Source organism: Canis lupus, chromosome 10 (genome assembly GCF_048164855.1).
Source record: "Canis lupus baileyi chromosome 10, mCanLup2.hap1, whole genome shotgun sequence".
NCBI lineage: Eukaryota > Metazoa > Chordata > Mammalia > Carnivora > Canidae > Canis > Canis lupus.
The window spans coordinates 34727370-34754621 of NC_132847.1; the positions used below are offsets into that span (position 1 = coordinate 34727370).

Here is a 27252-nt window from a genome sequence, read left to right on the forward strand (position 1 = left end):
ACTTCATATTTCTTTTTGGAGAAATGTCTATTCAGAACCTTTGTTGTTTTTTTTTTAATTTGGTCATTTTATTTTATTTGCTAATAAGTTTTATGAATTCTTTCTATGTTTTGGGTATTAACCTCTTATCAGATATATGGTTTGCAAGTATTTTTTTCCCGTTCCATAGATTGTTGATGCCTTCTTTTGCTATGCAGAAGGTTTTTAGTTTCATTTAGTCTCACTTTCTGTTTTTTTTTTGTTGTTATTGTTGCTTATGCTTTAAGTGTCATAGCCAAGAAATCATTACCAAGACCTGTGTCAAGGAGCTTTGTTCCTTTGTTTTCTTCTGGGAGTGTCATATTTTCAGGTCTTATGTTTAAGTCTAATCCATTTCATGTTAATTTCCATGAGTGGTATAAGATATGGATGGGTCCAGTTTCATTCTTTACATGTGAATATCCAATTTTCCCAACATTAGTTGACTCTATTTCTGGGCCCTTCATTCGGTTCTGTTGATCTATTTGTCTATTTTTATGCCAGTACTATACTACTTGATTACTATAGCTTTATAATATAACTTGAAATCAGAAAGTGTGATACTTCCAGCTTTGTTCTTCTTTTTTCTATTTATGTAAAAAGTGCCATTGAAATCTTGATAGGGATTGCTTTGAATCTTTAGATGGCTTTTGGTAATATTGATATTTTAAATACTAATTCTTTCATTCCATTAATGTGGAATATCTTTCCATTTATTTGTTTTCTTTGATTTCTTTTACCAATGTCTTTCAGTTTTTAGTGTAGTGATCATTCATCTCCTTGGTTAAATTTATTCCTAAGTATTGTTTTTAATGCTGTTGTAAAAGAGATCAATTTCTTTATTTCTTCTTCAGAATATTTGTTGTTAGTGTATTGAAATGCTACTGATTTTCTATGTTAATTTTATATCCTACAAATTTCTGAATTCATTGATTGAATCTAAAGCTTTTTGGTTAGGTCCTTAGGATTTTCTATATATAAGATCATGGATATTTTAACATTAGTAAATCTTGCAATCCATAAACACAGAATGTCTTTCCACTTATTTGTTTCTTCTTCGATTTCTTTCAAAATTTTGTAGTTTTCAGTGTACCAGTCTTTTACCTTCTTGGTTAAGTTTATTCCTAAGTATTTTATTCTTTTTGATGCAACTATAAATGGAGTTGTTTTCTTAATTTCCTTTCAGGTTGTTCACTTTATAAAAATGCAACTGATTTTTGCATCATGTTGATTTTACATCCTTTGACTTTGCTAAATTCATTAATTCTAACAGAATTTTATTTTTGTAGAATTCTTAGGATTTTCCACATGTAAGATTATATCATCTGTACTAGAGATATTTTACTTCTTCCTTTCCGATTTGTATGTCTTTTATTTCTTTCAATTGCTCTGGTTAGAACCTTCCATACTGTGCTCAATAGGAATGATGACACAGCAAACATTCATGCCTTGTTCTTAATCTGAAAGGAAAAGCTTGCAGATTTTTACTATTGTGGGGTGGTCTTTTCATTTATAGCCTTTATTACATTAAGGTAATTTTATTCTATTTCTAGTTTGTTGAGTATTTGTATCATGAAAGAGTGTTGAATTTTGTTGAATTTTGTCAAAGACTTTTTCTGTGTCAATTGAGATGATCATGTGGTTTTTTACCTTCAGTCTGTAAATGTGGTATATTTGATTGGTTTTCCTATGTGGAACCATCTTTGCATTCTGGGAATAATTCCAACTTAGACCTTCTGAATGTGTTTTTTAATCTATTTGATAGCATTTAGTTGAGGATTTTTGAATCAGTAATCAGTAGTTTATAACTTTATTTTCCTGTAGTATCTTTGATTTCAGAGTCAGGGTAATGCTGCCTCATAAAATGACTTTTGAAGTGTTCCTCCCTCTTCAGTTTTTTGGAAGAGTTGAAAAGGATTGGTGGTTGGGATAATTCTTCAGTGAAGCCATTTAATCCTGGACTTTCTTGTTTGGGGGAGTTTCTGATTGTGGATTCAGTTTTCCTATTAGTTCTAGGTATATGGAAGAAAAAGTTTTCCTCAATCCTCTTAGGATCTCCAGCTGTGTCTGAAAATTATACTGACAGAAACATATTAACAGGAGTAAAGCATACAAACTTATCTAATATAAGTTTTGCGTGACATGCAAGCCTACATAAAGAAATGGGAAAAGCTGAAGAAATGACTGAACTTGAGTATTTTTGTGTTAGGTTTGATGACGAGTAGACAGTCATAGAGAAATATGACAGGTGAAAGGTGTGACATAAGTGTAATATACTGGGGAAACTTAGCAAGGACTGTTTGTTTAGATTCTTCTCAATGTCCCCTTGTCTTTGGAGATAAGAATGCTTTCCTCTGGAGACCATCAGGGCACCTCTCACATGAAAGTTTATGACCTGTTTCAGGAGAAGAATGAAGGAAGGTGATCGGAGTGACTTTCCTGCTTCTGCTGTTTTCTCAAACTAACTCCTTCAGCTTAAGATACTCAATATGCCAAAGTGCCATGCTGAGGGGCAGCCCGTCCTAAATGCCATCATAGATCTGTTCACATTTTTTATTTCTTTATCATTTTTTTTGATCTTTTCAAAAAACTAAACTGTTGGTTTCATTGATTTTATTTTCCATTGTCTATTTCATTTATTTCTGTTCTAATCTTTTTTCAAATGTCTTCTTTCTTTAAGTATGATATAGTGTCCCTCTTCATCTCTCACTACAGTCTTTGGGGTAAATTTTAGTTTATCTGATATAAGGATGGCTACCCCTGCTTTCTTTTGAGGACCATTCGAATGGTAAATGGTTCTCCAACCTTTTATTTTCAGGCTGTAGGTGTCCTTCTGTCTAAAATGAGTCTCTTGTAGACAGCAAATAGATGGGTCCTGCTTTTTTATCCAGTCTGAAACCCTGCGCCTTTTGATGGGGTCATTAAGCCCGTTCACATTCAGAGTTACTATTGAGAGATATGAGTTTAGTGTCATCATGATATCTATTCAGTCTTTGTTTTTGTGGACTGTTCCACTGAACTTTACCCCAAAGATACAAATGCAATGAAACGCCGGGACACCTGCACCCCGATGTTTCTAGCAGCAATGGCCACGATAGCCAAACTGTGGAAGGAGCCTCGGTGTCCAACGAAAGATGAATGGATAAAGAAGATGTGGTTTATGTATACAATGGAATATTACTCAGCTATTAGAAATGACAAATACCCACCATTTGCTTCAACGTGGATGGAACTGGAGGGTATTATGCTGAGTGAAGTAAGTCAGTCGGAGAAGGACAAACATTATATGTTCTCATTCATTTGGGGAATATAAATAATAGTGAAAGGGAAAATAAGGGAAGGGAGAAGAAATGTGTGGGAAATATCAGAAAGGGAGACAGAATGTAAAGACTGCTAACTCTGGGAAACGAACTGGGGGTGGTGGAAGGGGAGGAGGGCGGGGGGTGGGAGTGAATGGGTGACGGGCACTGGGTGTTATTCTGTATGTTAGTAAATTGAACACCAATAAAAAAAAAAAAAAAAAAAAAAAATGTCTTCTTTCTGCTAACTTTTGATTTTTCTTTTTCTAGTTCCTTGAGGTATATAATTAGGCTGTTGATTTGAAATCCTTTTTCCTTTTCTCATATAGGTGTTTTTACTGCTATACACTTCAAGGATAAACTGAATTTTACTGAGCACCACTGAGCCAGGCTTTATGCTACATGTATATACTTTATCTGTATAGTTCTTCCACCCATGCTACCCTACTAATCAAGTAGATAATAAATACTATTTTATGGATTAGAAAATTGATATAGAGAAAATATTAAGTTACATGTCAACTGATCAAAATACAGGAGCCAATTAAAGGAAGAATTATATTTTATCCCTTGTATTTCAAGATCAAACCCATGTTCTTTCTAGAGTACCAATCTGTCTGGGAAACCATGTTCCTACAGTGGTTCATTTGGAACTTCATAAGGATATAGCAAAGAAATTTCCTAACATGCCAAAGGAAAAAATATACAAAATAAAACAAAATCCTTTGTTCCATAGTTGATTTTAGAGAAAACACTTAGATAGTAAAATCTTTCTATAAAGTAGTATAATCAATGTGTGAGTAACAGTCTCTTAAGATCATCTGAACGGCTGATTCCTCGTAATTTTTACAATGGAAAAGAGATAGTGTCTCTTCACAAGCTAAAACAGAAACGGATACCACTTATTTTCATTTAGACTAAGCATAAAGTTAATTAGGAAACATAAAGGGTGGATGGCTCAGTAGTTGAGTGTCTGCCTTTGGCTCAGGTTGTGATCCCCAGGGTCCTGGGATCAAGTACCAAGTCCTGCATCTGTTCCACAGGGAGCCTGCTTCTCCCTTTGCCTATGTCTCTGCCTCTCTCTGTGTCTCTCTCATGAGTAAATGAATCAAATATATATATATATTTTTTTAAGGAAACTTAAGGGGTAAAAGGAACTGAAGATACTTAAGGCTTTCACATTTATAAGAATAAAATTCTTATTCTTGGTACAAAAATATTCTCCTCACGAGTTGCATGAGCTGAGATGTGATGTCCTAATTATAATAACCACATGGTAGTTCCACACAGCACCTTTCATCCAAGAATATCTTTCATCCAAGGACATCTAATCATTCCACAGTCTATAACTAATTGAGTTTAGCTACATTTCTCTTAAGTAGCATCAGGATATTATTTTAAAGTTGGTTAAGTGTATTAATGATGACTAAAGCTGTTAAGAAACTTGCTCCTGGTGAAGCGAACTAGAGATCTATTGGGAGTATTTCATAGAAATCTATATTCTTGCTCCTTAGAATGGATCAGCAGGCTATTTTTTTTTCTAAAAGGAAGCAGGAGATTCTCAAATCATCTATCATTTTAAGAAATCTTTACTACATTAACTTCACTAAACTACTATAAGGATGTAATTTAAAAAGGAAATCCTGATTTAAGAACATTTTTAAATGGACTCATTCAAAACAAAGTGTGTTCAGTAATTAAGTTAGGAACATTTAATGTTATTGCACTGGAAAAAGATGTAACAAATTATTTTGTGTCCAATTTAAAAAAAAAAAAAAGGCAGAATAAATACAGACTTCAGAAAAACTTAAGTATGTCCCCAGATAGAACAAGTCAAAACTCAAGAGGAAAAGCATTTTTGTCATGAGAATTTTAAAGCCGTAAGACTGAGATTATGGGTGAAAATGAGAGGTCAGAAGAAGAATTTGGAGTCAAGACCTCTGGGCCTTTCTGTGTCATATACTTGAAAAGCATATCCTTGAAAAGCACTTCACCCCCATCTTTGCTTCTGATTGAAAAAAAAATGCAAAACAGCCTTGCTTTACATACACAGATGAACTCTTTGAATTCTCTGCCTGATTCCCCCTAAAACTGAATCTATCACTTTGGATTCAGGAGAATAAAATAGTAGTTTAGCCAAATTAATCCATTCCAGACAGAGCTGTACATAAAGCTGGCCAGGCATCAATAACCTGTAGTCCTTACCTAAATTAGCTACACAGCCAAATTATTTTTCTTTAATATTCTTTGCTATTGCAATAATAAATTTTTGCTCACACTAAAGAACAGCCCTAAGATGCAAACGAAACCCCTTTAAGCTCTTCAAAGGGCAGCTCAAAGTCAATACCCATAGCACAGCAGTGACATAACAATTTCATCAAGACCTGTTTAAGACAATGCAGTGAACTTCTCCATAAAATGGACTGTCACAGCATTTCTCAGACTGATCCTTGTTCAACATTCCAGACATGATATGCCTCCCAAACTACATCTCCACCTTCACTTTGCACCACATTCTAGATCTTCAGCCCTTCTGATTAATTTGCCACCTCCTGTGCATGAAATGAACTTTTACATCTCTAGATCTTTCCTTATTTTCCCTCATTGCAGGCTCAGATTATAAGGTCCTTCTCGACATAGCCCACCCATACTCACTCTCTCTATAGCCAAACCATCTTATTTTTTGTTTGTTTGTTTTTTAACTGACATGTCTTCCCAAAAGCAAATTAATCCATACTTATTCTCTGGTACATTGTCATATGCATATGTCCTTGTTTTCCCTCATAAATTTTCTTATTTGATACATTTATTGATTTGCCCTGCACTATTCTATGGCCATTCCACGCTGACCATGCCCAATCTCGTCTGATTTGTCATGTACTGGTAAACTGTTAGAAATTAGGATTAACAGACAGAATAGATCCACTGCCCTGGAGGAGGTCATGCTTATCACTTCTTTGTTCTTTATCTTTGTATTCTGTTGCCACAGGTGTGTTTGTTTCTCCTTACCTTGAAAAATTCACTGTCTTGAGAAATCCACTTGTTGATACGCAAACTATTTCTACCAATACCAGACTCAAACTCTGAGATCATTCCAACAATACTGTTGGGCACATGGAGGAGCTTTTGCTTTTCCTTGCAAACTGTACACTCTTCATACATTGTTAGTGCAGGGGTGCCTGGGTGGCTCAGTCAGTAAGTGTCTGACTCTTGAGTTTAGCTCAGGTGTTGATCTAAGGGTCCTGAGTTCAAGCCCCATGTGGGTGGGGTTCCATGCTGGGCATGGAGCTGACTTTTAAAAAATGTGCTGTAGGGCAGCCCCGGTGGCGCAGCGGTTTAGCACCGCCTGCAGCCCGGGGTGTGATCTTGGAGATTCGGGCTGCCTGCATGGAGCCTGCTTCTCCCTCTGCTTGTGTCTCTGCCAATCTCTCTCTGAATAAATAAATATTTTTTTTCTTTTAAATGTGCTGTATTGGAGAATCAGGACATTTTAGGACTGGAAGGAATTTTAAAAATAGTCTCCAATATTCTCATGTAATAGGAAAATAGAGACGTGGGAAGATTAGGTGACTTGTTACGAATCACAGGTTATTAAGGGAACCAAGACTTGAACAGAAGTTTTAGGTATCCTTGCCATTCTCACTAACACATGCCATCAATGGCTAGTTGGGTCAGAGGGCATCATAGGTGTGATTAAAAATAAACAAATCTGTCATCACCTTTTAAATTTTTTTGTATTTTATTTCTGCTTGAAATGGATCCATGTAGATACAAACATGACAAATTACATCACATTCAAAGGAGAACAAAGTGTCACATATCCAGGTGAAATCATCCACATTAATTAGAGTAAAATTCTAGGAGAAAACTATATTGGAAAAATGAACACAACATTTTAGGCAATATTATTTCAATGACTATAAATATTCTCATTTAAAATGTTGAGTGAAATGAGTCAATCGGAGAAGGACAAACATTGTATGTTCTCATTTATTTGGGGAATATAAAAAATAGTGAAAGGGAATAGAAGGGAAGGGAGAAGAAATGGGTAGGAAATATCAGAAAGGGAGAGAGAACATAAAGACTCCTAACTCTGGGTAACGAACTAGGGGTGGTGGAAGGGGAGGAGGGCAGGGGGTGGGGGTGAATGGGTGACGGGCACTGAGGGGGCACTTGACGGGATGAGCACTAGGTGTTATTCTGTATGTTGGCAAATTGAACACCAATAAAAAATAAATTTATTATTAAAAAATAAAATAAATGAAACAAAAAATAAAATAAATAAAATAAAATAAATGAAACAATTTTTCAGAGTGGTATCATGCAAAGGGACTATTTAAATCCTATAATTTCTGAAAGACTAAAGTTAGAGGTACATAAATTGACATTTATGATACTGATTATTTACTGATAATCGACTGTGCCAGAGATATCATTAAACTAATTATGGAAAATAAAATGTAAGCATTTCAGTAAGATCATGAACACTGAATCATCACAAAATTTGGTGTATGCTGAATCAAAGATAATGAGAGAGATAAATCCATTGGAAATAAAGAACAAATCCAGCCCTTCCTCATGGAATTCAACCTTGGTTCACACTGAAAAAACAAAAATTATTTAGTCTAATTTGAAATATTAAATTCAGAGTATGAATGTTCTCTTATGTAATAAGTGAAACTTTTCCCCAAATAAATAGTAGATAAGAAGCGATTAAATAAAAGTAAAAAGGAGTTGAAGACCTAGAGATGGATATTTAACAGAAACTTTCTAACAGTAGAGTCACATTTTTTAGTTCCTTTGCATTTATCTGCATTATCTATATAGTTCTGGGCTCATCTGCATTTATGTCAATTCTAACAATATTTCTCTGTGGCTCTGTTATCTGATTCTTTCCAAGTACATTTTTCAGGAAAAAAGTAAAAAACATGACTCATACAAATACAAAAAAAGAAAATGGCAAAGATTTATTTAACTCTTTAATGAGGAGAACCATCAAGATGTAAAAGGTAGATAAAGAAACAGGAGCAGAAGGCAAAAGGTCCATTAGGAAAGATATGCTGAGTTAAATTCACCAGGAATTGTCTTTTTTTTTTTTTTAATACCTGGAAGACTGGGACCCTGATTACCCACTGCTTAAATCCACCTTGCCTGTTTTTGTAAAACATTAACTGGAACTCAGTCTCACTCAATAATTGACTGTTGTCCAGCAGGCTTCATCTAAAGCAATTGCCCAGGGGCCCCTGTAGAGACCCCCATGATTAGCTTGGGTATAAAAGACATCTCAATTTTTTCCCTTTGAATTTAGGTTCCTATTTGGAGAAGACAAAATTAAAAGGGTTAAAGTTTTATTAGAATAAATAATTTGATTAAAGCACTGTCATACATGCCTAGAAACAATAAATGGTTATAGTGTGGAATAAGAATACAACACAATTCTAAGTAACTGCCTTGCTTTTTGGATCAAGCATGTGCCAAAGTCAACACAAAGCACAGAAATTTTTCAGATTAGATAAGGAATCTCTACTATCTGGGCAGATTACACAGAATAACCTTTTCCTATTTCTTGGTGAGAGCAAACTAAATTCTTCCATACTAATTTTTCATTCCAACAGAGGGGGGGAAAAAAAAGAACAAAACTAGCTCTAGCTTTGCATTAATATGTTTAGCAGTAACTTATTCACAAGTTCTTTCAAAATTTATCTTCGATCCATTCAAAACTCAGCAAAGGTTACCAACATTTTTACACATTTTACTGCTTTTCAGAATCATTCTTTGTAGATGATATATATAATTCAGACCAAAAAAAGAGGTTATTATTTTGTATTTTTTACCTCAGTTTTCTATATCAAGGTAAGTTCTGTCCTTTATTATCTTCTTTCACATTCTGGAACAAACAGTTTTGACAACAAAAATATTACCTTCTTTGAAAAACAAAACCACATTTTATAGTTCTTTGCCATGATTATTCCTAGTGTAGTCTCAACCATACATATAAGCCATAATTTCTAATCAAATTTAGTAATCTTTCAGAGAAAAACTGGAGAGTGATCACTACCTGCCTTATTTAAGCATTTTAGCAGACCAGCAAAAGCTTACATAATTACATTATAAAATCTCCACAGCAAAAAACATAAACTTTCACAACTTTGTAAGATTGCAAAATTAATATGTTCATTAAAATGACCCCAAAATACAGCCACTTTATTGTTGTTAAAATAAAAAGCAGATATTCATAACAATTGGTGACCTTTCAATATTCTTCCTTACAAATTATATAGATATGAAGATTTTTATTAATTTGATTTAATATTAGCCTGTTCTAAAATTAGTAAATAATCAAATTATTAATTTGATTTAATATTAGTCTAAGTTCTAAAATTAGTAAATTATCTTGCAAATTATTTTCAAGTTGACACAGAAGGAACATAATTACAGTTGTATTAAAAATATTAAGAATTCTAGGGGTGCCTGGGTGGCTTAGTCAGTTAAAGGTCCAACTCTTGATTTTGGTTTAGGTCATCTCAGGGTTGTGAGATTGAGCCCCACATCAGGCTCTACATTGGGCATGGAACCTGCATAAGATTCGCTCTCTCCTTCCTCTGCTTCTTCCTTGCCCCCTTGTGTGCACACATGCACGCGCTCTCTCTCTCTCAAAAGAGTAAGAATTCTAATCCAATATGGAAAATATACAATATTTTCTTAATCATAATATATGGAAGAACATTAACTTATCTCATTAATAAACAAGTACAACAGATTTAGGAAATTATTCTTAACCTAGTCTCTTTGACTAGGAAATAATTCAAATCTTAAAAAAATAAAATAAAATTACAGTTGACCTTTGAACAACACAGGTTTGAACTGTTTGAACTGCAGAGGTCCATTTAATAGGCAGATTTTTTACAGTACATTACTGTAAATGTATTTTGTCTTCCTTATGATATTCCTAATAACATTTTCTTTTCTGTAGCTGACCCTATTCTAAGAATACAGTATATAATCATATATAAAATATGTGTGAATTGTGTTACCAATAAGGTTTCTGCTCAGTAGTAGGCTATGCATAGTTAAGTTTTTGGAGAGTCAAAATGTATCCATGAATTTCTAACTGTGTAGGAGTCAGCACCCCAAAACCCCCTCATTTTTCAGGGGTCAACTATATATGTTTATTCTCCATACTGACAAAAGCAAGGAAACGACATTTAGCTATTTGTAACCTAAAATTACCAAACCAATTAATGTCTAAAGACATTGAAGATGTCTAAAGATTCACTTGGATTCTGCTATAAACATGCTTCTGAGTTAGCATTATCTATGAAGAATGTTTTTGTTTGTTTTCTCCCTTAAAAAGGTCAGTACATTCAGTGTATCAGAGTTCAGTTTATTTCCCTGAAATTCTGGGAATATTAAATTTTTGCAAGTATTTATTAGCCTCTATATTTAGAAAAGTCTCCTTTTTCTTAAGGGACTTTAAAATTATCAATATACTCTAGAAATTGGAAAGTATGTTCTTTTCTTATCAATGAGCAGTAAAAGGTTTTTCTTAGTTAAATGCACAACTTGCCACTGGCCTGGAAACTTCAATTCTACCAATTCAGGCACAGAGCACTTTTTAGAAAACACAAAACACACATTCCCAAAGAGATCTTTCTATTCAGTGGAAATGGAATACCTCCACATGCATTTGAGCACACCAACAGACAAACAATATAGACCAACTAACCATTTTCTGTGTTGTCTCTCATCCAACAGGGAATAGATTCACATCATTCTAACAGAGATCACCTAGTGATGCCATCATGGAACCGATTGCCCATTATTACCACCCCAAATGGGGAATAGCTTATAGATCATGTGACCTTGACTGACCCAGTGGTTCAGTACCCACCAGTACCGAAATTGGTTGTTTGCACCCATTTTACACATGAGGATTCAGTATCCAGTATCCAGTTGTGGAACAAAACACATAACTATTGGCTAAGAATTGGAAACAACAGCAACAACAAAGCAAACAAACCAGAACAAAAAGTACCAAATCACGATGCCCAAGTGGCTCAGTCAGTTAATGTCTGCCTTCTGCTCAGGTCATGATCCCAAGGTCCCGGGACTGAGCCCTGCATCAGGTTCTCTGCTCAGCGGGGAACCTGTTTCTCCCTCTCCCTCTACCTGATGCTCTGCGTGCTTGTGCTGTCTATCAAATAAATAAATATTTTTTTTTTTAAAGTACCAAATGAGAAGAAGAAAATAGAGTCAGAAAAGGTAAAGTTGTATCACTATTTTGACTGATTCTAGAGGCCTGTAGTCAACTGGGCAACTTCGTTTAACAAGTTCTAGCAGGTAAGCCACTTGGCATCTCTGGTAAGCTCCAAATCTCAAAGCATAATTTTCAAGAAATTTTAAACATAGCTCTCATGTAAACATAGAGGGAGCACATGTTGAAGATTTATTTAGCTCATTTAATGTGAGAGCCAGCAAAAACCAGCAATTATGGGAATGGTTTATCAATTTTCTCATTAAAGACATATGAAATCATTTTGTTAAGCCAGAGACAAATTGTTTAATGTCCAGTAGGACAATAAAACTATAACCTTTGAATTTTTTTCAACTGGAGAGAAATCATTTTCATGTCTTCCAGACACAAATCTGTAAGTCAGCTAATAAGTTTATGAGTCTTGGCCAAAGTAGTAGCAAATAGTAGGTCATACATGGTATATCCCCATAAATAATTAAATAATGCTTTGGCTATGATTCAGCGTATCCTTAAAGAGCCATTCAAACTGTTTATATAATCTTCAAGCTTACTGACTCTTTCCTTAGCTATGTCCAGTCTACTGATAAATTCATCAAAGGCATTCTTAGGTTGCAGTGTTTTTAATTTATAGCATTTCCCTTTGATTCTTTCTTCAGATTTTCATTTCTCTGCTTACATTACCCACCTGTTCTTGCATGTTATCCCCTTTTTCTCAGCAGACCCCTTAGCATATTGTCATTGTTATTTTAAATTCCCAGTCTAATAATTTCAAAACCTGTATCATATCTGAGTCTGATTCTGATACTCTCTTTGTCTCTTCAGACTTTGTTTTTGCTTTTTAGCATGCCTTGTAATTCTTTGTTGAAAGCTGAATATGATATAGAGGAACTGGCCTAGGTAGGCCTTTAGTGTGAGGTTTTATATTTATCTGACTAGGAGTTAGACAGTTTATTGTTTACTGTAGCAGTCGCTGTCAGAAACTAAAATTTCCTTTAGTGTCTTTGTTTCTGTCCAATCTCTTATCTTTGTGTTTTCCTGGAGACTACTGAAGTAGAGTCTGAGGCCTGTGACACTTTTAGCTGAAATTCCTCTGTTAGTATCCAGGAGCCATATTGACATGGTGGTAAGTTGTGAGGAAAGAGTCCATGATTAGGTGAGTTGAGTGTTTGTTTTCCCCCACATTGGTTAGGGTCTGGTAAATGCCCAGTACGTTAGACTCTGATAAAATGTTTCCCTTGAGGGTGGGTCTTGTTAAGAAGAAGAAGAGGGCTCTGGGCATATCTCCGAACAGTAACTTGTCCCCTCTCCCTGCCAGAAGCATAGCAGAGAGTGAGAACCTGGTGGGGTTCCTGGAGGTGACATTCATGAACACGTGGGGTTAATCTAAAACTGGGCCTTTTGGAACTCTCAATCTAACCTACACTGAACCTCTAGCAATTCATCAATTAGAGTTTCAAGTATTTCTACTGATATCAGCTCTATCTTGGGCCTTCTGATTCCAGACTTATGATCTTAGTAAGCCATGAGTCTCTGTAACTACCTGTTTATCTCCCAGGGGCAGCAGTTTGCCCTGTGATGAATGTTCTCTGTTCTCTGATGAATCTAAGAAGAGTTGTTGATTTAGTTTGTTCATCTTTTTTCTTATTATAAACATAGGAGTGATAATTTCCAAGCACTTTACATGTCAGACTGGGATCATAATGAGAATAATAAACAGCTTCTATCACTTATTGTAATAATGATACTGAATTTATTAGACAAATTAATTTGTAAAGCCATGGCACACAGAAAACATTCAATAAATGGCAGATGTGCCTAATAATATTCTTAAAGCTAATGAAACAAAATAAATGAGATAAATCACTAGACAAGACAGTCGATATATTATCAGCAAATGTTGAAATGTGGCAAGTGTTTCTCACTGGCTACTCTTCAGGGTGTGAGATCACTGCTCTAACTAGTGTCATCTGGAAAGTCCCACCCAAAGTTTCCCAAATGAAAATAGTCAGTGTTTAGGCATCATATACAAAACAGAAGTAATCTTCAGCATCATTAAATGAAACATTTCAAACATTACCAAATTGTCAACATTAACATTGTAAAAATGAATGATGACAATAAAAAGCCAGTATCTCAGTTATGTTTCCTACATGAAAAGACCTTTCTACAGAGGATCCTTTCTTCTTTTTTTTTTTTCTTTTAAAGATTTTATTTATTTATTTGAGACAAAGAGAACACAAGTTGGGGGAGGGGGCAGAGGGAGAGGGAGAGGCAGGCTCCCCATTGAGCAGAGAGCCTGACATGATGTGGGGCTGGATCCCAGGACTCTCGGATCATAACCAAAGCTGAAGACAGAGGCTTAACTGACTGAGCCACCCAGGCACCCCCAAAAGACCCTTTCTAAAGAAAATGAATTAACAGGTGAAAAACAAATCTGGTTTATAGGAGGCACTGAATAAATGTGACTCTAATCCCTACCCTGAATCTCCTCCCTACTTTCCCTTAGGGAGACCAAATTAAAGGGAATTCTTCCATTTAAGTGGAGAATTATGAAAAGCCATATTACAATTTGGTAGATTCCTTAGTATTGAAAATTCAGTGATGTCAGCTTCATTAATCTTTTACTGTATTCTAAACTCTTAAAATTATATCTTCTGAATGTTATTATCTTAGTTGATTATTTTATCATTGTATACCCTACTTTTTATGATCTTCATGTTATAGGGAATATATTTACAAGTAACCTCCACTGAAAGCATCATGTGTCAGATACCAGAGTATCTGGTATCCATTGTTTCTCCTTCAAAGCAATAAATCACCTTTTCTTATGGGAAACAGGTTGTCCTGTGGGAGATGCAGATGGCCCTCTCTTGAACATCTTAACTTCCTTGAACGTTTCCTGTCTCCATCAATAATGTTTAACTACTTTTTAAACTTTTTTTTTCAAACCATAAAAAGTGAATCAGTAGAGTACCATTCCATGGATACTGTTTCCAGCATCTATTACCTGAAATCATCCACAAGTAGAAAGATCCTTAGGCTCTTGCTACTCAAAATGTCCATATCCCAACAGCACTGGTGCATTAGTTGTTCATGCTGAATAACAAATACCCTAAAACTTAGCAATGTAAACAGCAGACCTGTTTTATGTCACAGCTTCTATGAGTCAGAAGCCTGGGCATGGATTAACTGAGTGTCTCTGCTCAGGCTCTCTTCACAAGCCCGCAATCAACACGTTGGCTGGGGATGCGGTCATCTCCAGGCTCAGCTCTGGGATGGTTTGCTTCCAACTTCATTCATATAGCCAGTGGCAGTTGGCAGGCCTCGGCCTTGCTAGCTATTGTGCAGGGATATCAGTTCCGTATCATGTAGATCTCACAACAGGACAGTTCACAGCCTGGCAGCTGGCTCTCCTCAGAACTAGCGGTAGACTATACCCATGAGAGAAACCACTGTCTTTTTGTAACCTTTTCTCAGAAGAGACATCCCATCATGTTTGCTGTATTCCATTCCCCAGAAACAAGTTCCTAGGCCTAGTAGTGCGCACTCACGGGCAGGCAACTACACACGCATATAGATACCAGCAGGGGCTTCCTGGGACATCTCTGGGAGGCTGCCAGGTTCCCCTGGCGTCCGCAGGGGACATGTTCGAAATGCAAGGTCAAGGAACTGGTGAACAGAATCTGAATTTTAACAAGACTCTGAGGCGATCCATATGCATGTGAAGGTGGAGAAGCACTGCTCTAGGGAGCAAGGCACGTGCTCTCTATTCTGTCACAGACGCTGCTTCCTCGCCTAACGTTACTTACCAGCTGATGCTACTTCCCACGGAGTGCAAAGATCAGTTTTCCTCATGACTCTGTTCTCCCCTCCCCGCCAAGAGGAAAGAAGTGAAGGTTACTAAAATACTACTGTGCCACAGACAGATTGGAAAGAGAGTCGGGAGCCTGAGGAAGAAACGGGGCATAAGGGCTGTGATGAACAGATTGAACACCAGCATCAAGAAATCCCTGATAGATAAGATTAGGCATCTGGGTGAGGATGGATGTCTGAAACCAAGTAAAAAAGAAAAAAAAAAAATCCACAGTCCTATTTCCCCAAGCCCCTTAATCGCATTGCTGAATAACTGCTTTAAAAATGCTGTTTATAATGGTGGCCTGTTCCTACTTGATTCAGCTTGGTTCTGCATGGTTCTCTTTATCAAGATAGAGAAGTGTGCAGCATATTTTGGAAATATAACTACTAAAAATTAGAATATAAAAATGCAAATGCTTAAATGAGTTTTAGATATCTCAATCCCCTTTCCAAGTATATTTCATGTCTCAGTAATGCTTAAATAATAATCTATTCAGGGATCCCTGGGTGGCGCAGTGGTTTGGCGCCTGCCTTTGGCCCAGGGCGCGATCCGGGAGACCCTGGATCGAATCCCATGTCGGGCTCCCGGTGCACGGGGCCTGCTTCTCCCTCTGCCTGTGTCTCTGCCTCTCTCTCTCTCTCTCTCTCTCTGTGTGACTATCATAAATAAATAAAAATTAAAAAAAAAATAATCTATTCGGGGCACCTGACTGGCACATTTGGTTAAGCATCAGTCTCTTGGTTTTGGCTCAGATCTTGATCACAGGGTCATGAAATCAAGCCCTGCATGGGGCTCTGCACTCAGTACTGCATCTGCTTGAGTTTTTCTCTCCCTCTCCCTCTGCTTCTCCTTGCCATGCTCTCTCTCACTCTCTTAAATAAATAAATGTTTTTTAAAAATAATAATCTACTTCAATATTTGAAAGCTTTCCATGGAAAACACTTTTTTATAACTTTGGTATAAATATTCAAATTTCCCTCAAATTATATTTAGTGGAAAGGACAAAATTACATTGAGTTTTTAGTCCTATATAGAAAAATAAAAGCCCTTAGGGAAGAAATCAAACTCTCTAATCTACTTATCATAAAATGCAGTAGGTCAGGTAAAGCTAAAGCCTTTACTCTTTCTGTACCTTTAATTCAGTAGCAAAAACATCTCTGCCTCTCTTTGTGTGTCTCTCATGAGTAAATAAATAAAAATCTTAAAAAAAAAAACCTTGTAACTATTCAAGGTGATGAATGATAACTAAACTTACTGTGGTAGTTATTTCACAATATGTATATATTGATCATCATGTTGTGTACCTAAAACTAACACAATGTTATATGTCAATTATATCTCAAAAGACCTTAAATTATACATAGAGACCTACAAATTAAGAAGTTATATGAAAAACAAAGGTTATAAATGCCAAAATTCATCACTTTTTAATTATTTTAGTATATTTTGCTATTAATAGTTTTCTTGAGGTTATTTAAAATATTTACTGTATCTCTAGGGTGACAATATTACATAGTTCTGTACTACTGAGCATCTCTTCTCAACCTTATTTAGTGGCATCACAATGGTAGCTTGAAATTAGCCATGGTTGGAGTATTTACAGCACAGAAATTAGAAAACACTATAAATCAGAACTTGATTTTTATTTTGTTGACTGTCTTAAGACAATGATGGAGAAAATATTAATATTGCAGATTAAATTTAAAAAGTGTGTTATGTGATGCCTGGGTGACTCAGTTGGTTAAGCATCTGCCTTCAGCTCAGGTCATGATACCTGGGTCTTGGGATAGAGCCCTGACTGGGGCTCCCTGCTCAATGGGGAGTGTGCTTCTTCCTCTACCTCTGCTGCTCCCCCTGCTTGTACTCTGTCTCTGTCAAATAAATAAGATCCTTAAAAAAAACAAAACCCAAAACAGAAATAAAAGTATGTCATGTCCTTAGCTATTACATTATTGACAGCATAAAAAAAATTGGGAAATATTCTTCATGCATTAAAAAAACTGTTGTCCAAGTCAGCGAAAATGGTCACATCACTAGCAGATCTGTAAGGTTCTGACCTAACTAGTGCTAAAGCACACAACTAGTGCTGAAGCAGAAATAGGCTTCAGTTTAATAAGTGTAATTTGTATTAGGATGCAAAATTGTTTAACAGTAAATCGCATAGATAAATGACAAAAAATTATTAAGAGTAGATTGGGGTCAACTCTTTGTTAAATTATGGTTGAACTACAACTATAGGTTGCTGCACATATAAGAATTCAGCAAAAATGAGGGCACTTGGCTCAGTTGGTTAAGAGTTTGACCCTTGATTTCTGCTCAGGTCATAGTCTCAGGGTTTGGGATCAAGCCCCAACCTGGGCTCCACGTTCAGCAGGGAGCCTGCTTGAGATTTTCTCTCTCTCCCTCTCCCTCTCCCCCTGTGCTTTCTCTCTCTCAAATAAATAATTAATCTTTTTTAAAAGGGAATTCAGCAAAAAAACGAACAAAGAGCATTCTCTGAGAATCAATGAGTTATGTAAAGTTTATAATAAAAGGTAACATATATTTTAGTATTATTTGTAAAGGGTATGCTATACATTTGTTATATCAGCATGATTCCTATTGCATGTTTGTGTGTGTGTGTGTATGTGTATAGTTTTCCCAGGAAACCAGTTAAACATTTATCAGCACTCCACCCTACATCTTCCTTGCTTCCCAGAGTAAGCACAGCCACTACATATCCCAGAGGAGCACATCATCATATCCTCATCTTCCATGTAAAAATCCTATTTTAAGTTCTAAATTGGAAAAATTCACATGCAGCAAGAATATTCATTATGACTTAGTGAGACACTTCTTGTCTGGTCTTTGTTCTATCCATGTGAGCTGCTCTGCTAGAAATGTCTGAAGTCCATGTTTTTGTGCGATCATTCCAAATGAATTTCTTTCTACTCAGGTAATTTATAGTCTCTTCCATTGGCCAAAATGACACTTTGCATACACACATTGAAAGCACTCGGGGAAACGGTTTTCACAACATTAGAGTATGAACAAGAAATTGATACCACAGGTCTCTGAGCACCCATTGGTCTGGTACCTGATGGGTTGGGACTGAAAAGCTCCCTGGTCTTAATTTGGTGATCAGAAGATTCATCAGCAGAAACTGTGCAGAACTCATAAGCAGGCCTGGTGGCAGGAATGTATGTCTACGATTCAGGGGAGTCACATGTGCCCCTTTCAAATAAACCAGATGCAGCTTTCTCATTTATCAGGACATCAGTTAGCTGTGCTGATGACCACATTTTTATGTATGTAGCTTAGTCTTGGGAGAAATTACTCTTCTATCCATAAGGTTTAGGGAAAAGAGGGAACCGTTCTAGTTATTGTTCAGTTCCACATAGAAACAACACAAATAAAGACAAAGCTGACATAAAAATGGGATCCTCTGCTGCCCAATTAGGAAGAAATTTTGTTGTAAATTTTGAACTGCCTGAGAAAGCAGAGGAAAGCTCTGGCCAAACAGCACTGGTAAAGGGCCACAAGCTTTTCTCCTGAAGCATTTGAAACCAAAAGCAGCAGGCGGAAATGTTGTTGTACAATGTCTTCTCGGGCTGCAAAGGGACAATGATACCCTTACGGATCCTCTGAGAATACGGTTAGAGGAGTGCTTTATAAAGAGAGCTATTAATAAAACTGCTGGAAAATTTCAGGATGGGTAGGCAGAAAATCTTCTGTGATCATCATGTTGAGGATGTGGTGAATTTGGAGAGGGAGCAAATTTGGACTTGATTACAAAACACCCAAATGCAAAAATAATATTCCAAGCATAGTTATAGCAGCCTTTTCATAAGGCATAAACAGATGCTGGTAATTTTTTTGGTAAGTTTGGAAATATAAATATGGCTAGAAAAAAAGGCCTTCCACCAATTACAAATCTGAAAAATTTGTTCCTCTGAATGAGGAACTAGGCTTAGAGCCTCACGTTAAAAGGCAAATCTAATCTGTTTTCCTTGCTTCGTGTACATGATTATTGATTTATAAAGTAGTCTTTCTCCCTTCTGATTCATATTACAGCTTGCTGGACATTCAGGATTTAGGTCATGGATATTGTGGATTTTACATTGGAAGTACATAACTAGGAGATGGCCTGCTTTTATCTGACTAGTCGATTCTCTTAAACCAAAGGATGAAAATAGTGAAGGCGAGGTTGATGAGAGATAGGAGTACATGGTACTGTCCAAGCCTCCCATATGACTAGCTAGAGCGAACACTGTCCCTATTTGGAAGATACATTCCACAGCTCATGTATACATTTCAGTTAATAAGTAGGCATATGGAAGATGATATATATGTTTATCCTGCAGCAGAACACATGTGAGATTTTTATTTAAACCCAAATAGCAGGAACCAAAATCACTATTACCATACAATTTCTGATAAGGAGATTCAAATTCACAAAGAGCTCAAACTGTTGGCTTTAGCCATGAGTTTTTATGAGCTAAAACTTTTGCTGGAGCTGTTGAGTAGCAAAATTGATTATTCGGTCTCCTCCATAGCCCACATTGTTTTTTCAAAGCAGAAACAATTTAGTAATCAAATAGTCACAGGCATGACAAAAGAATTGGGAGACTATTTCAAAATGGAGGGAAATCCCAGAACGATCTGATCTGCAGATTCTTTGTATCCAATAACATTTAAATAAATCCTCAACATGAAAAGCAGACAGAAGTGATAGGTGGTCCCTCAGTCCAATTAAATCCTCAAAACTGGGAGAACAGATTGCTTTACCACCACCACTGAGTCCTCTAGCTCACTGGAGCTGAAAATACAACCGCATCCTTTGTCTTCATGGACACAGAGGCTGAGGTCCCATGTGCCCAGCCTGCTTGCCCAAAGGTCGCATAGGTAGACAGTGACCGTGGCAGACTGGAACCCTGTACCGTGTTCCTCAGACAGCACCACAAAAGAAGTTGACTTGTTTAGCAACTCCCTGATAAACTGAGTATTATCAAACCACCCTCTCTCCTTCTTGGATTCCATTATGCTAGTTTATAACGTTCGTCTTCTTTCAGTGTAAAAATGATAGACAGGAAGAAAACACAGATCTGGGAAAGTTTATTTTGAAGAATATTTGCTCTTTCAGGATCCCTCATTTCAAGTTCTGCACTACTTGTTCACTACTGTCCAAAAATGATATAAAATTTCAGCATTCACCCAGTGTGGAAACTGTTATAATCCTAAAGCATGAGAGACTTCTGTTAAGTATGAAGGTGAACCACACTGCAATACTGCAAAGACCAGAGTGAGGCCTGAGGGCAGTGGAGAAAAAGAGGGAAGGACATTCTCATCTCTTTGCATCAATGGGTGCAAATCTTTCTTTCTTTCTTTCTTTCTTTCTTTCTTTCTTTCTTGCTTTCTTGCTTTCTTGCTTTCTTGCTTTCTTTCTTGCTTTCTTTCTCTTTCTTTCTCTTTCTTCTTTCTTTTTCTTTCTTTCTTTCTTTCTTTCTTTCTTTCTTTCTTTCTTTCTTTCTTTCTTTCTTTCATAAATGCCCTATTTGTTTGTTCCCTTTGATTAACTCATTTCATCAGTTGTTTACAGAACACTGTGCCTGTGCTATGCTAGGACCAGGAAAAGTTATCACCTGGGAACAAACAGACTAATGTTTGGAGTATGAGTCACACCTTGAAGCCCATTTCCTTTCAGAGATACTATCTCGATAATCTGTACATTCGAGCTAGGAATACCAGTTTTCTTGTGCCAGTTACTCAGTGTTTGAATCCTGTGAATGAATCAGAATGGGGTTGCATGCTGGGAATGCTTCAGTACTGAAGGCTCTTTCCCGAAACTGCCTCTCTCCTTCCTCTCAAGTCACCTATCACTGATCCAAAGGAGGGGCGTTCTTGACAGAAGGTGCAATCTGTAACAATCATTCCGCCTTTGAATAAATATGAATTGAGCATCTAGTATGTGCCAAGCACTCTTACAGGTCATGGGCCCAGAGTGGTGAACAGAATAAACCACTTCCCCTGCATTCTGTGGTGCTCATCTTCTCATGAGATATGCAAAAAATACACCAACAAGAAGTGGGATGCTTTTGACTAGCCATACATATTGGAAAGGGAACAAAAAACCCAGAAATGTAGAATTGAACTGGGCATGGAGACTGGATACCACCATGGATTAGGAAGGGGTTCTCTAAGTAGGAGAACTTAAATCCAGACCATGACAAGGGCCTCCCAGCTTTCTATATCCTCGGAGTCACCGGACCTGATAAGACCTCAGGTGAAAGAACCGACGGTTTCCTACCGACCGGGCAGGGCTTGGGCTCCTTCATAGGTGGCCAGACTTCATAAAGACTGATGTGAGGAAAGGCAGAGCAGCTACCAGAGACAGAAGCAACACTGCGGTTTAGTTCTGCAGTGGATTGCTCAGACTTTCAAGGATCATTGGCAAGAGGGCAACCACACCTTAGTTCCAGGAGAAGGTGGTGTGAGGCAGCCCGGAGCTCCAGGTGATGGACAGGCAGCCTGGGAACCGGCGGGCCCGGTGCTCCCACGGTTGCCAGCTGTTTGCTCTCTCACCAGGAGGACAGAGTTAGAAGTTGAATCCGTAATCATTAGCAGCCAGATCAACGTGTTCTAACCGAGTTCTAACTGACTCGCTTTCGTCATTTTTCTCCCCCAGCAGTGGTTCAATGGCCTGTGAATGTTTGCCTTCAGAAGAAAGAGATTTTTTTTTTAAATAAATCATCTCATGGTCAAAGGGAGCTTTTGTTACTTCACCGTCTATTCCTCTGCTATTCCTCTGATTTTCATTGCTCAATAAAATTGAAAAATTTATATTTGATGTGGCCACTGTGTAACTCAGACCAGAACGGCTGGAGAAAAAAAAAAATTGTCTTGAGTATGTTTTAACCCCAGAGTGACACAGTTGTTGGGAGTGTGCATTATTACCGCCCGGGGGGGGGCGGGGGCTGAACTTTCACAAATCTAAAATTATGCCAATAAATAAATAAATTAATTAATTAATTAATTTATGTCAGTAAATAAATAAATAAATAAAAAATTACAAAAATTTTGATGCTTAGGTCAGACCTCAAGAAATGGAAGTATTGCAAGCCATTTCTTACGTGGGGCAGCAAAGGATGCAGAATCAGCATGTAATACTGATGGAAGGAAGGAGACTTCAGGAAGGGGGATTTGGGCAGCCTGGGTGGCTCAGCGGTTTAGCACCACCTTGGGCCCAGGGCCTGATCCTGGAGACCCGGGATGGAGTCCCACGTCGGGCTCCCTGCATGGAGCCTGCTTCTCCCTCTGCCTGTGTCTCTGCCTCTCTCTGTGTGTCTCTTATGAATAAATAAATAAAATCTTAAGGAAAAAAAAAAAAAAGCAGGAAGGGGGGATTTGAGGAGGAATTGAGCAAGCATTCCAATTGAGGAGACTAACAGGGAACACACCCACGGCTGGGCACGGACCAGAGCACTGTCATGCGACAGGGCGGGGACGTGAACGAATGCAGCTGTGGCTCGTTTGGGCGCTGATGGGAAACGGTTGCACTCGTGTCGCACCACGCCGACAATGGGCACAGCCTGTTTTATCAGCTACAGATGTCTAACCGGGGAATTTTGTGAGACTTTGGCTCGTATTGATTTCCTAGGCTCCTCAGTGGACCTCGACAGATTGTTGGTTTATAAATATTTGTTGTATTCCAGGGAGCCTGAACAGTGTGTTGATGGCTCCCAGGGTGTGGGGGTGAACTTGAACATGAAGACTGCCAGAAAGCCTCCTTCCTCAATGCAGCATCCCTGCGAGGTCACCGATACAGCAGTGTCACAGAAATACTACGACAAACAGGAAAATCTCTCAAAACTTAATAAGTTAATGTTCCTCTGCACACGGACACCTCAGACACAAATCATTTTCACAGTTTCCATGTATATAGTTCATTTTGCGGGCTTTTCTCAGAGAAGATAAGGAAGCCACTCAAGTCATTTTGTGCGATAGCCTAGCAAGATGAAGAGTTTTAAAATTGTACCTTATGGTTTTAAAAATAATTATATGTACATAATCTGAAATCTTACATCTTTGAAGTCATTGGTAGAAATTCCATCTTCTCCTAATATTTGTTCATCACATTCACTCAACCTGAAGTTCACCTTTGGTTATGGATTAACTCCTAACCAGGAAATATTTTTATAATATGAATGCATACATTTGAAGACAATAGGCTCTTTCTTCCTTAAGGCTTGAGTCACTCATGACTGAATGCCTTTAATAATTCTAGAAACCTACAAATCTGAATTAGTCTTGGATCTTAAAGAAAGAATTAGCAAGGACCAGCCTCTTGGGTTAAAGACCCCAACTAAAAAAAAAAAAGTATAAAGAAAAGAAAAAGGAAATCTACTTCAAACCATAGTGAATGTGACCTCTGGTGGCCAAATGTAGCCCTGACTCCCAGTCCAGGGGCAAGAATCTCTATAGGAGCCACATCACTTAGAGCAAGAAGAGGGACAATCATGAGAGTTCTTGCAGCCTACCTCTCTGCTTTCACAGAACCACCATACTCTTGATGTTAGCAGCTGTTCCCATTTAACTGTAAGACCCACAAAGAAATTCCGCTTTGTGCTATGAGGATAGATTTCTTTGAAGTAATTTAGAAGTATCAGGAGGATGACACACCTAGAAGTCACCTAGGGAAGTTCTAGAACTTTCTCAGTTTCATATACCAATTTTGATTGGGACTTCCCCTGACATATCCGAGGCAAATAATCAGACCTATAGAAGACATCTGCATGCTTCATCTTGTAAAGTAGAATAGCCTTGTGTATTGGCATCCTTTTGGATTCAAGGTATATTATTTTGGTTCTTAATTTAAAAGAAAAGCGGACCTCTTCCATACTCTTTTCTGTAGATCTCAATTTCTTCACCTTTGTACAATGGGGATAAAAATAATACCTGTGGTCCAGGGTTGCTACAGTGTAATGAAGGTTGGAGTTTGCATAATGATGTCTGGTACATCATAACGCACAAAGTAGGACCTGGGCACCTGGGTGGCTCAGTGGTTGGGTGTCTGCCTTCAGCTAGGGGGCGTGATCCCGGGTCTGGGAATCGAGTCCCACATCGGGCTCCCTGCATGGAGCCTGCTTCTCCCTCTGTCTATGTCTCTGCCTCTCTCTCTGTGGCTCTCATGAATAAATAAAATCTTAAAAAAAAAAGTAGGACCTACTAAAATAATGATGATTCCTTAATTTTTGCACATTTCTCTTCTTCCCACCCCACAACATTTACATACACATTCCCAAGTAAACGTGGATAAACTATTAATTTGGCCAGAAAGAATGTGTTTCTTAGCAGAGAACCTGACATTCAGTATGGTATTTCCAGGCAGCTGAGTTAGGGTCAGGGATGCAGTGGGAGTTTCACTGTCCCCTTTTGAGCCTGATGCACTTGGCAGGAAGTGAGTTATTTGATTATCACTGTTGCCATTGGCTAGCAGTTTTCAAAAGATCCTGAGATCAAGTGAGTTTACATTTTATTCTGCGCATTTAAAGTTATGGCCTACAGGAAGACAGAATCCAAATGAAATTTGAGTCTTTCAAAAATCTAAAATAACTGGCATGTCTTTCCTCTCTTTGCTTTCCCCACAGGTTAACCTCAGAGCCACAGATGTCAGGCTCATGCGCCAGTTGCTTGTTATCAATGAGAGCATTGAGTCCATCAAGTGGATGATTGAAGAGAAAGCCACCATTACCAGCCGAGGCAGCAGTCTCAGTGGCAGCCTGTGCAGTTTATTGGAGAGTCAGAGCACCTCCTTACGTGGCAGCTACAATAGCCTACATGATGGCAGTGATGGGCTGGATGGCATCTCCGTGGGGAGCTTTCTGGACACTTTGGCAGATGATGTCCCAGGCCATCAGACCCCATCGGACTTGGACCAATTCAGTGACAGCTCCATAATAGAGGACTCACAAGCCTTGCACAAGCACCCCAAATTGGATTCTGAATACTACTGCTTTGGCTAATGACCCAGTTTTTTGCATGGGATTGGTGTGCAATTAACTTGTATTTATCCTTCTCCGCTGCTATATTTTTGGTGTGATTTTTTTTTTTATATGACAACCTTTTCAAAAGAAGCTTATTTTGAAACTGCTTGATGATAATTCTGTTGCTCCTAATATTTCTCATCTGGACTGATTTATCTTTCTCTCTTACATCTTTTTATTTATTACAATGATTTTTCTCCCTTCTTTTACAGTGGCACAAATAAAGTAGGGGGGAAAAGAATAAGCAATAATTATGTTTTTGCTTTTGTTTTCAGAGCAAGGGGTCAGGGATTATAAAAAAAATCTTTGCTAAATTTTACAATAAACCAAAGTCTGATAACAGTTAATTTTGTGGTTTGTATTCTTAAATGATTCAAAGTTTTACTTTCTGGGAAGATGCTGAGGTTTATTATGGTTTGTATAGTAGGTTGAGCAAAATAGTTGCAACAAAGTTAGGCATTATTTCTGGGCAAAAATTTCCTGGTATAGTCAACAATGCTGCTGGTCACACACTTCCACATGACATTATTTGGAAGCCAAAGCTATATGCAATCTGCTCACTTTAACTTTAAGTTCATACTTTAGATCATGCTTTAGATTACACTTTTGTCATTAGTGATTCTAACTCAAATTATATAAGCTTAGTTGTATGATAATATATATGATTCTTACAAATTTCAAAGAATAATTGAGATTAGGTATATGAAGGTGCTTAGAAGTAAAGGTCTCCTACGTTGCATTTTGAGATTTTGTAATTTATATGTCGATGTTTACAATTCTGATATGATATATAAACATATAAATGCATATGTATGGATGATGGATGGATGAGAGTGGAAAGTAGAATCACCAGTCATTTATGAGGTCTATTATGATATCCTTTCATCCTGGAGTAGATAAATAATCTCTTAGTTTTCTGAAATGACAGCTGAAAATATTTTTTAGAACATGTGAAAATATAACTAATGTGTAAACATTTTCATTTTGATGTGATATAATTAATCCTCCACATTTCCTTTACCTTGATGATTCCTAGTGAATGAATCTATTAAGATTTCAAACTGTTCTTTGTGAATGATATATGTTTCTGCACTAAACACTTTATAACATGAATCAGAAAAATCTTCCTATTTATAACTGAAAAATGTCTACACTCAAGAAATGGTTTCCCCAAAATTTCCTTTGTTAATATATACCTGTTACGCACTTGTCAAATGTATTGTTTGTTTCCAGAGCATATGTTATTCAATTTCCAATTAAAATCTACAGGGTCTATATTTTACACTAGTCTTCTTTCATTAATTGCCTGCTTTAATCCTCATCACAACAATCTCATGATTAGAGGATTGTCTCCCTTATCTTTTTGAGGAAACTGAGGCACATGCAGTGTAGGTAGGTAGCTGGATCAAGTCTCCCCTCAAGTGTCAAAACTGGGATTTGAACTTGAGTCTGTCTTATCCATAACAATAACACTCAATAGCTCGCTTGGTACCTATTGAAGTTAATATAGATAAAAAAGCAAATGTAAGCCCATTACCAAAAAAAAAAAAAAAAAAAAAAAGACCAATGTTTTCCTTACAATGAGAACCCACATTTCCCAGTACTGAGCTTTCCAAGCCCTTTCCTGAATTCACATGTCTAGAGTCAGTTTTGTGCCTAGAGGTGAAGTGGGGAGTCGGCCACTTGCCAACTGTCACTAATATATTTTCCCCTTTGTATTTATTTTTACTTTCAAGTTGGTAAAGGCTGGTTGGTTGGCTATTGTGTTTAGTTTTAATCTAGACTTAAACTGGCATTTTTTAG

General features: G+C 37.3%; 1 protein-coding gene and 1 long non-coding RNA gene across 3 annotated transcripts in view; one reads left to right on the plus strand and one right to left on the minus strand.

Annotated features, from left to right (window-relative positions):
• Positions 1-26731, plus strand: part of LURAP1L (leucine rich adaptor protein 1 like) — a 49355-nt gene extending 22624 nt beyond the window's left edge. The window contains exon 2 of the mRNA XM_072841353.1: positions 25054-26731. Within this exon, the coding sequence (XP_072697454.1) occupies positions 25054-25428 (375 nt within the window). The 3' untranslated portion in view covers positions 25429-26731. The remainder of the gene's footprint in view (positions 1-25053) is intronic.
• Positions 1-27252, minus strand: part of LOC140640912 (uncharacterized) — a 123795-nt gene that overhangs the window by 60510 nt on the left and 36033 nt on the right. The gene's annotated exons all lie outside the window — the stretch shown is intronic.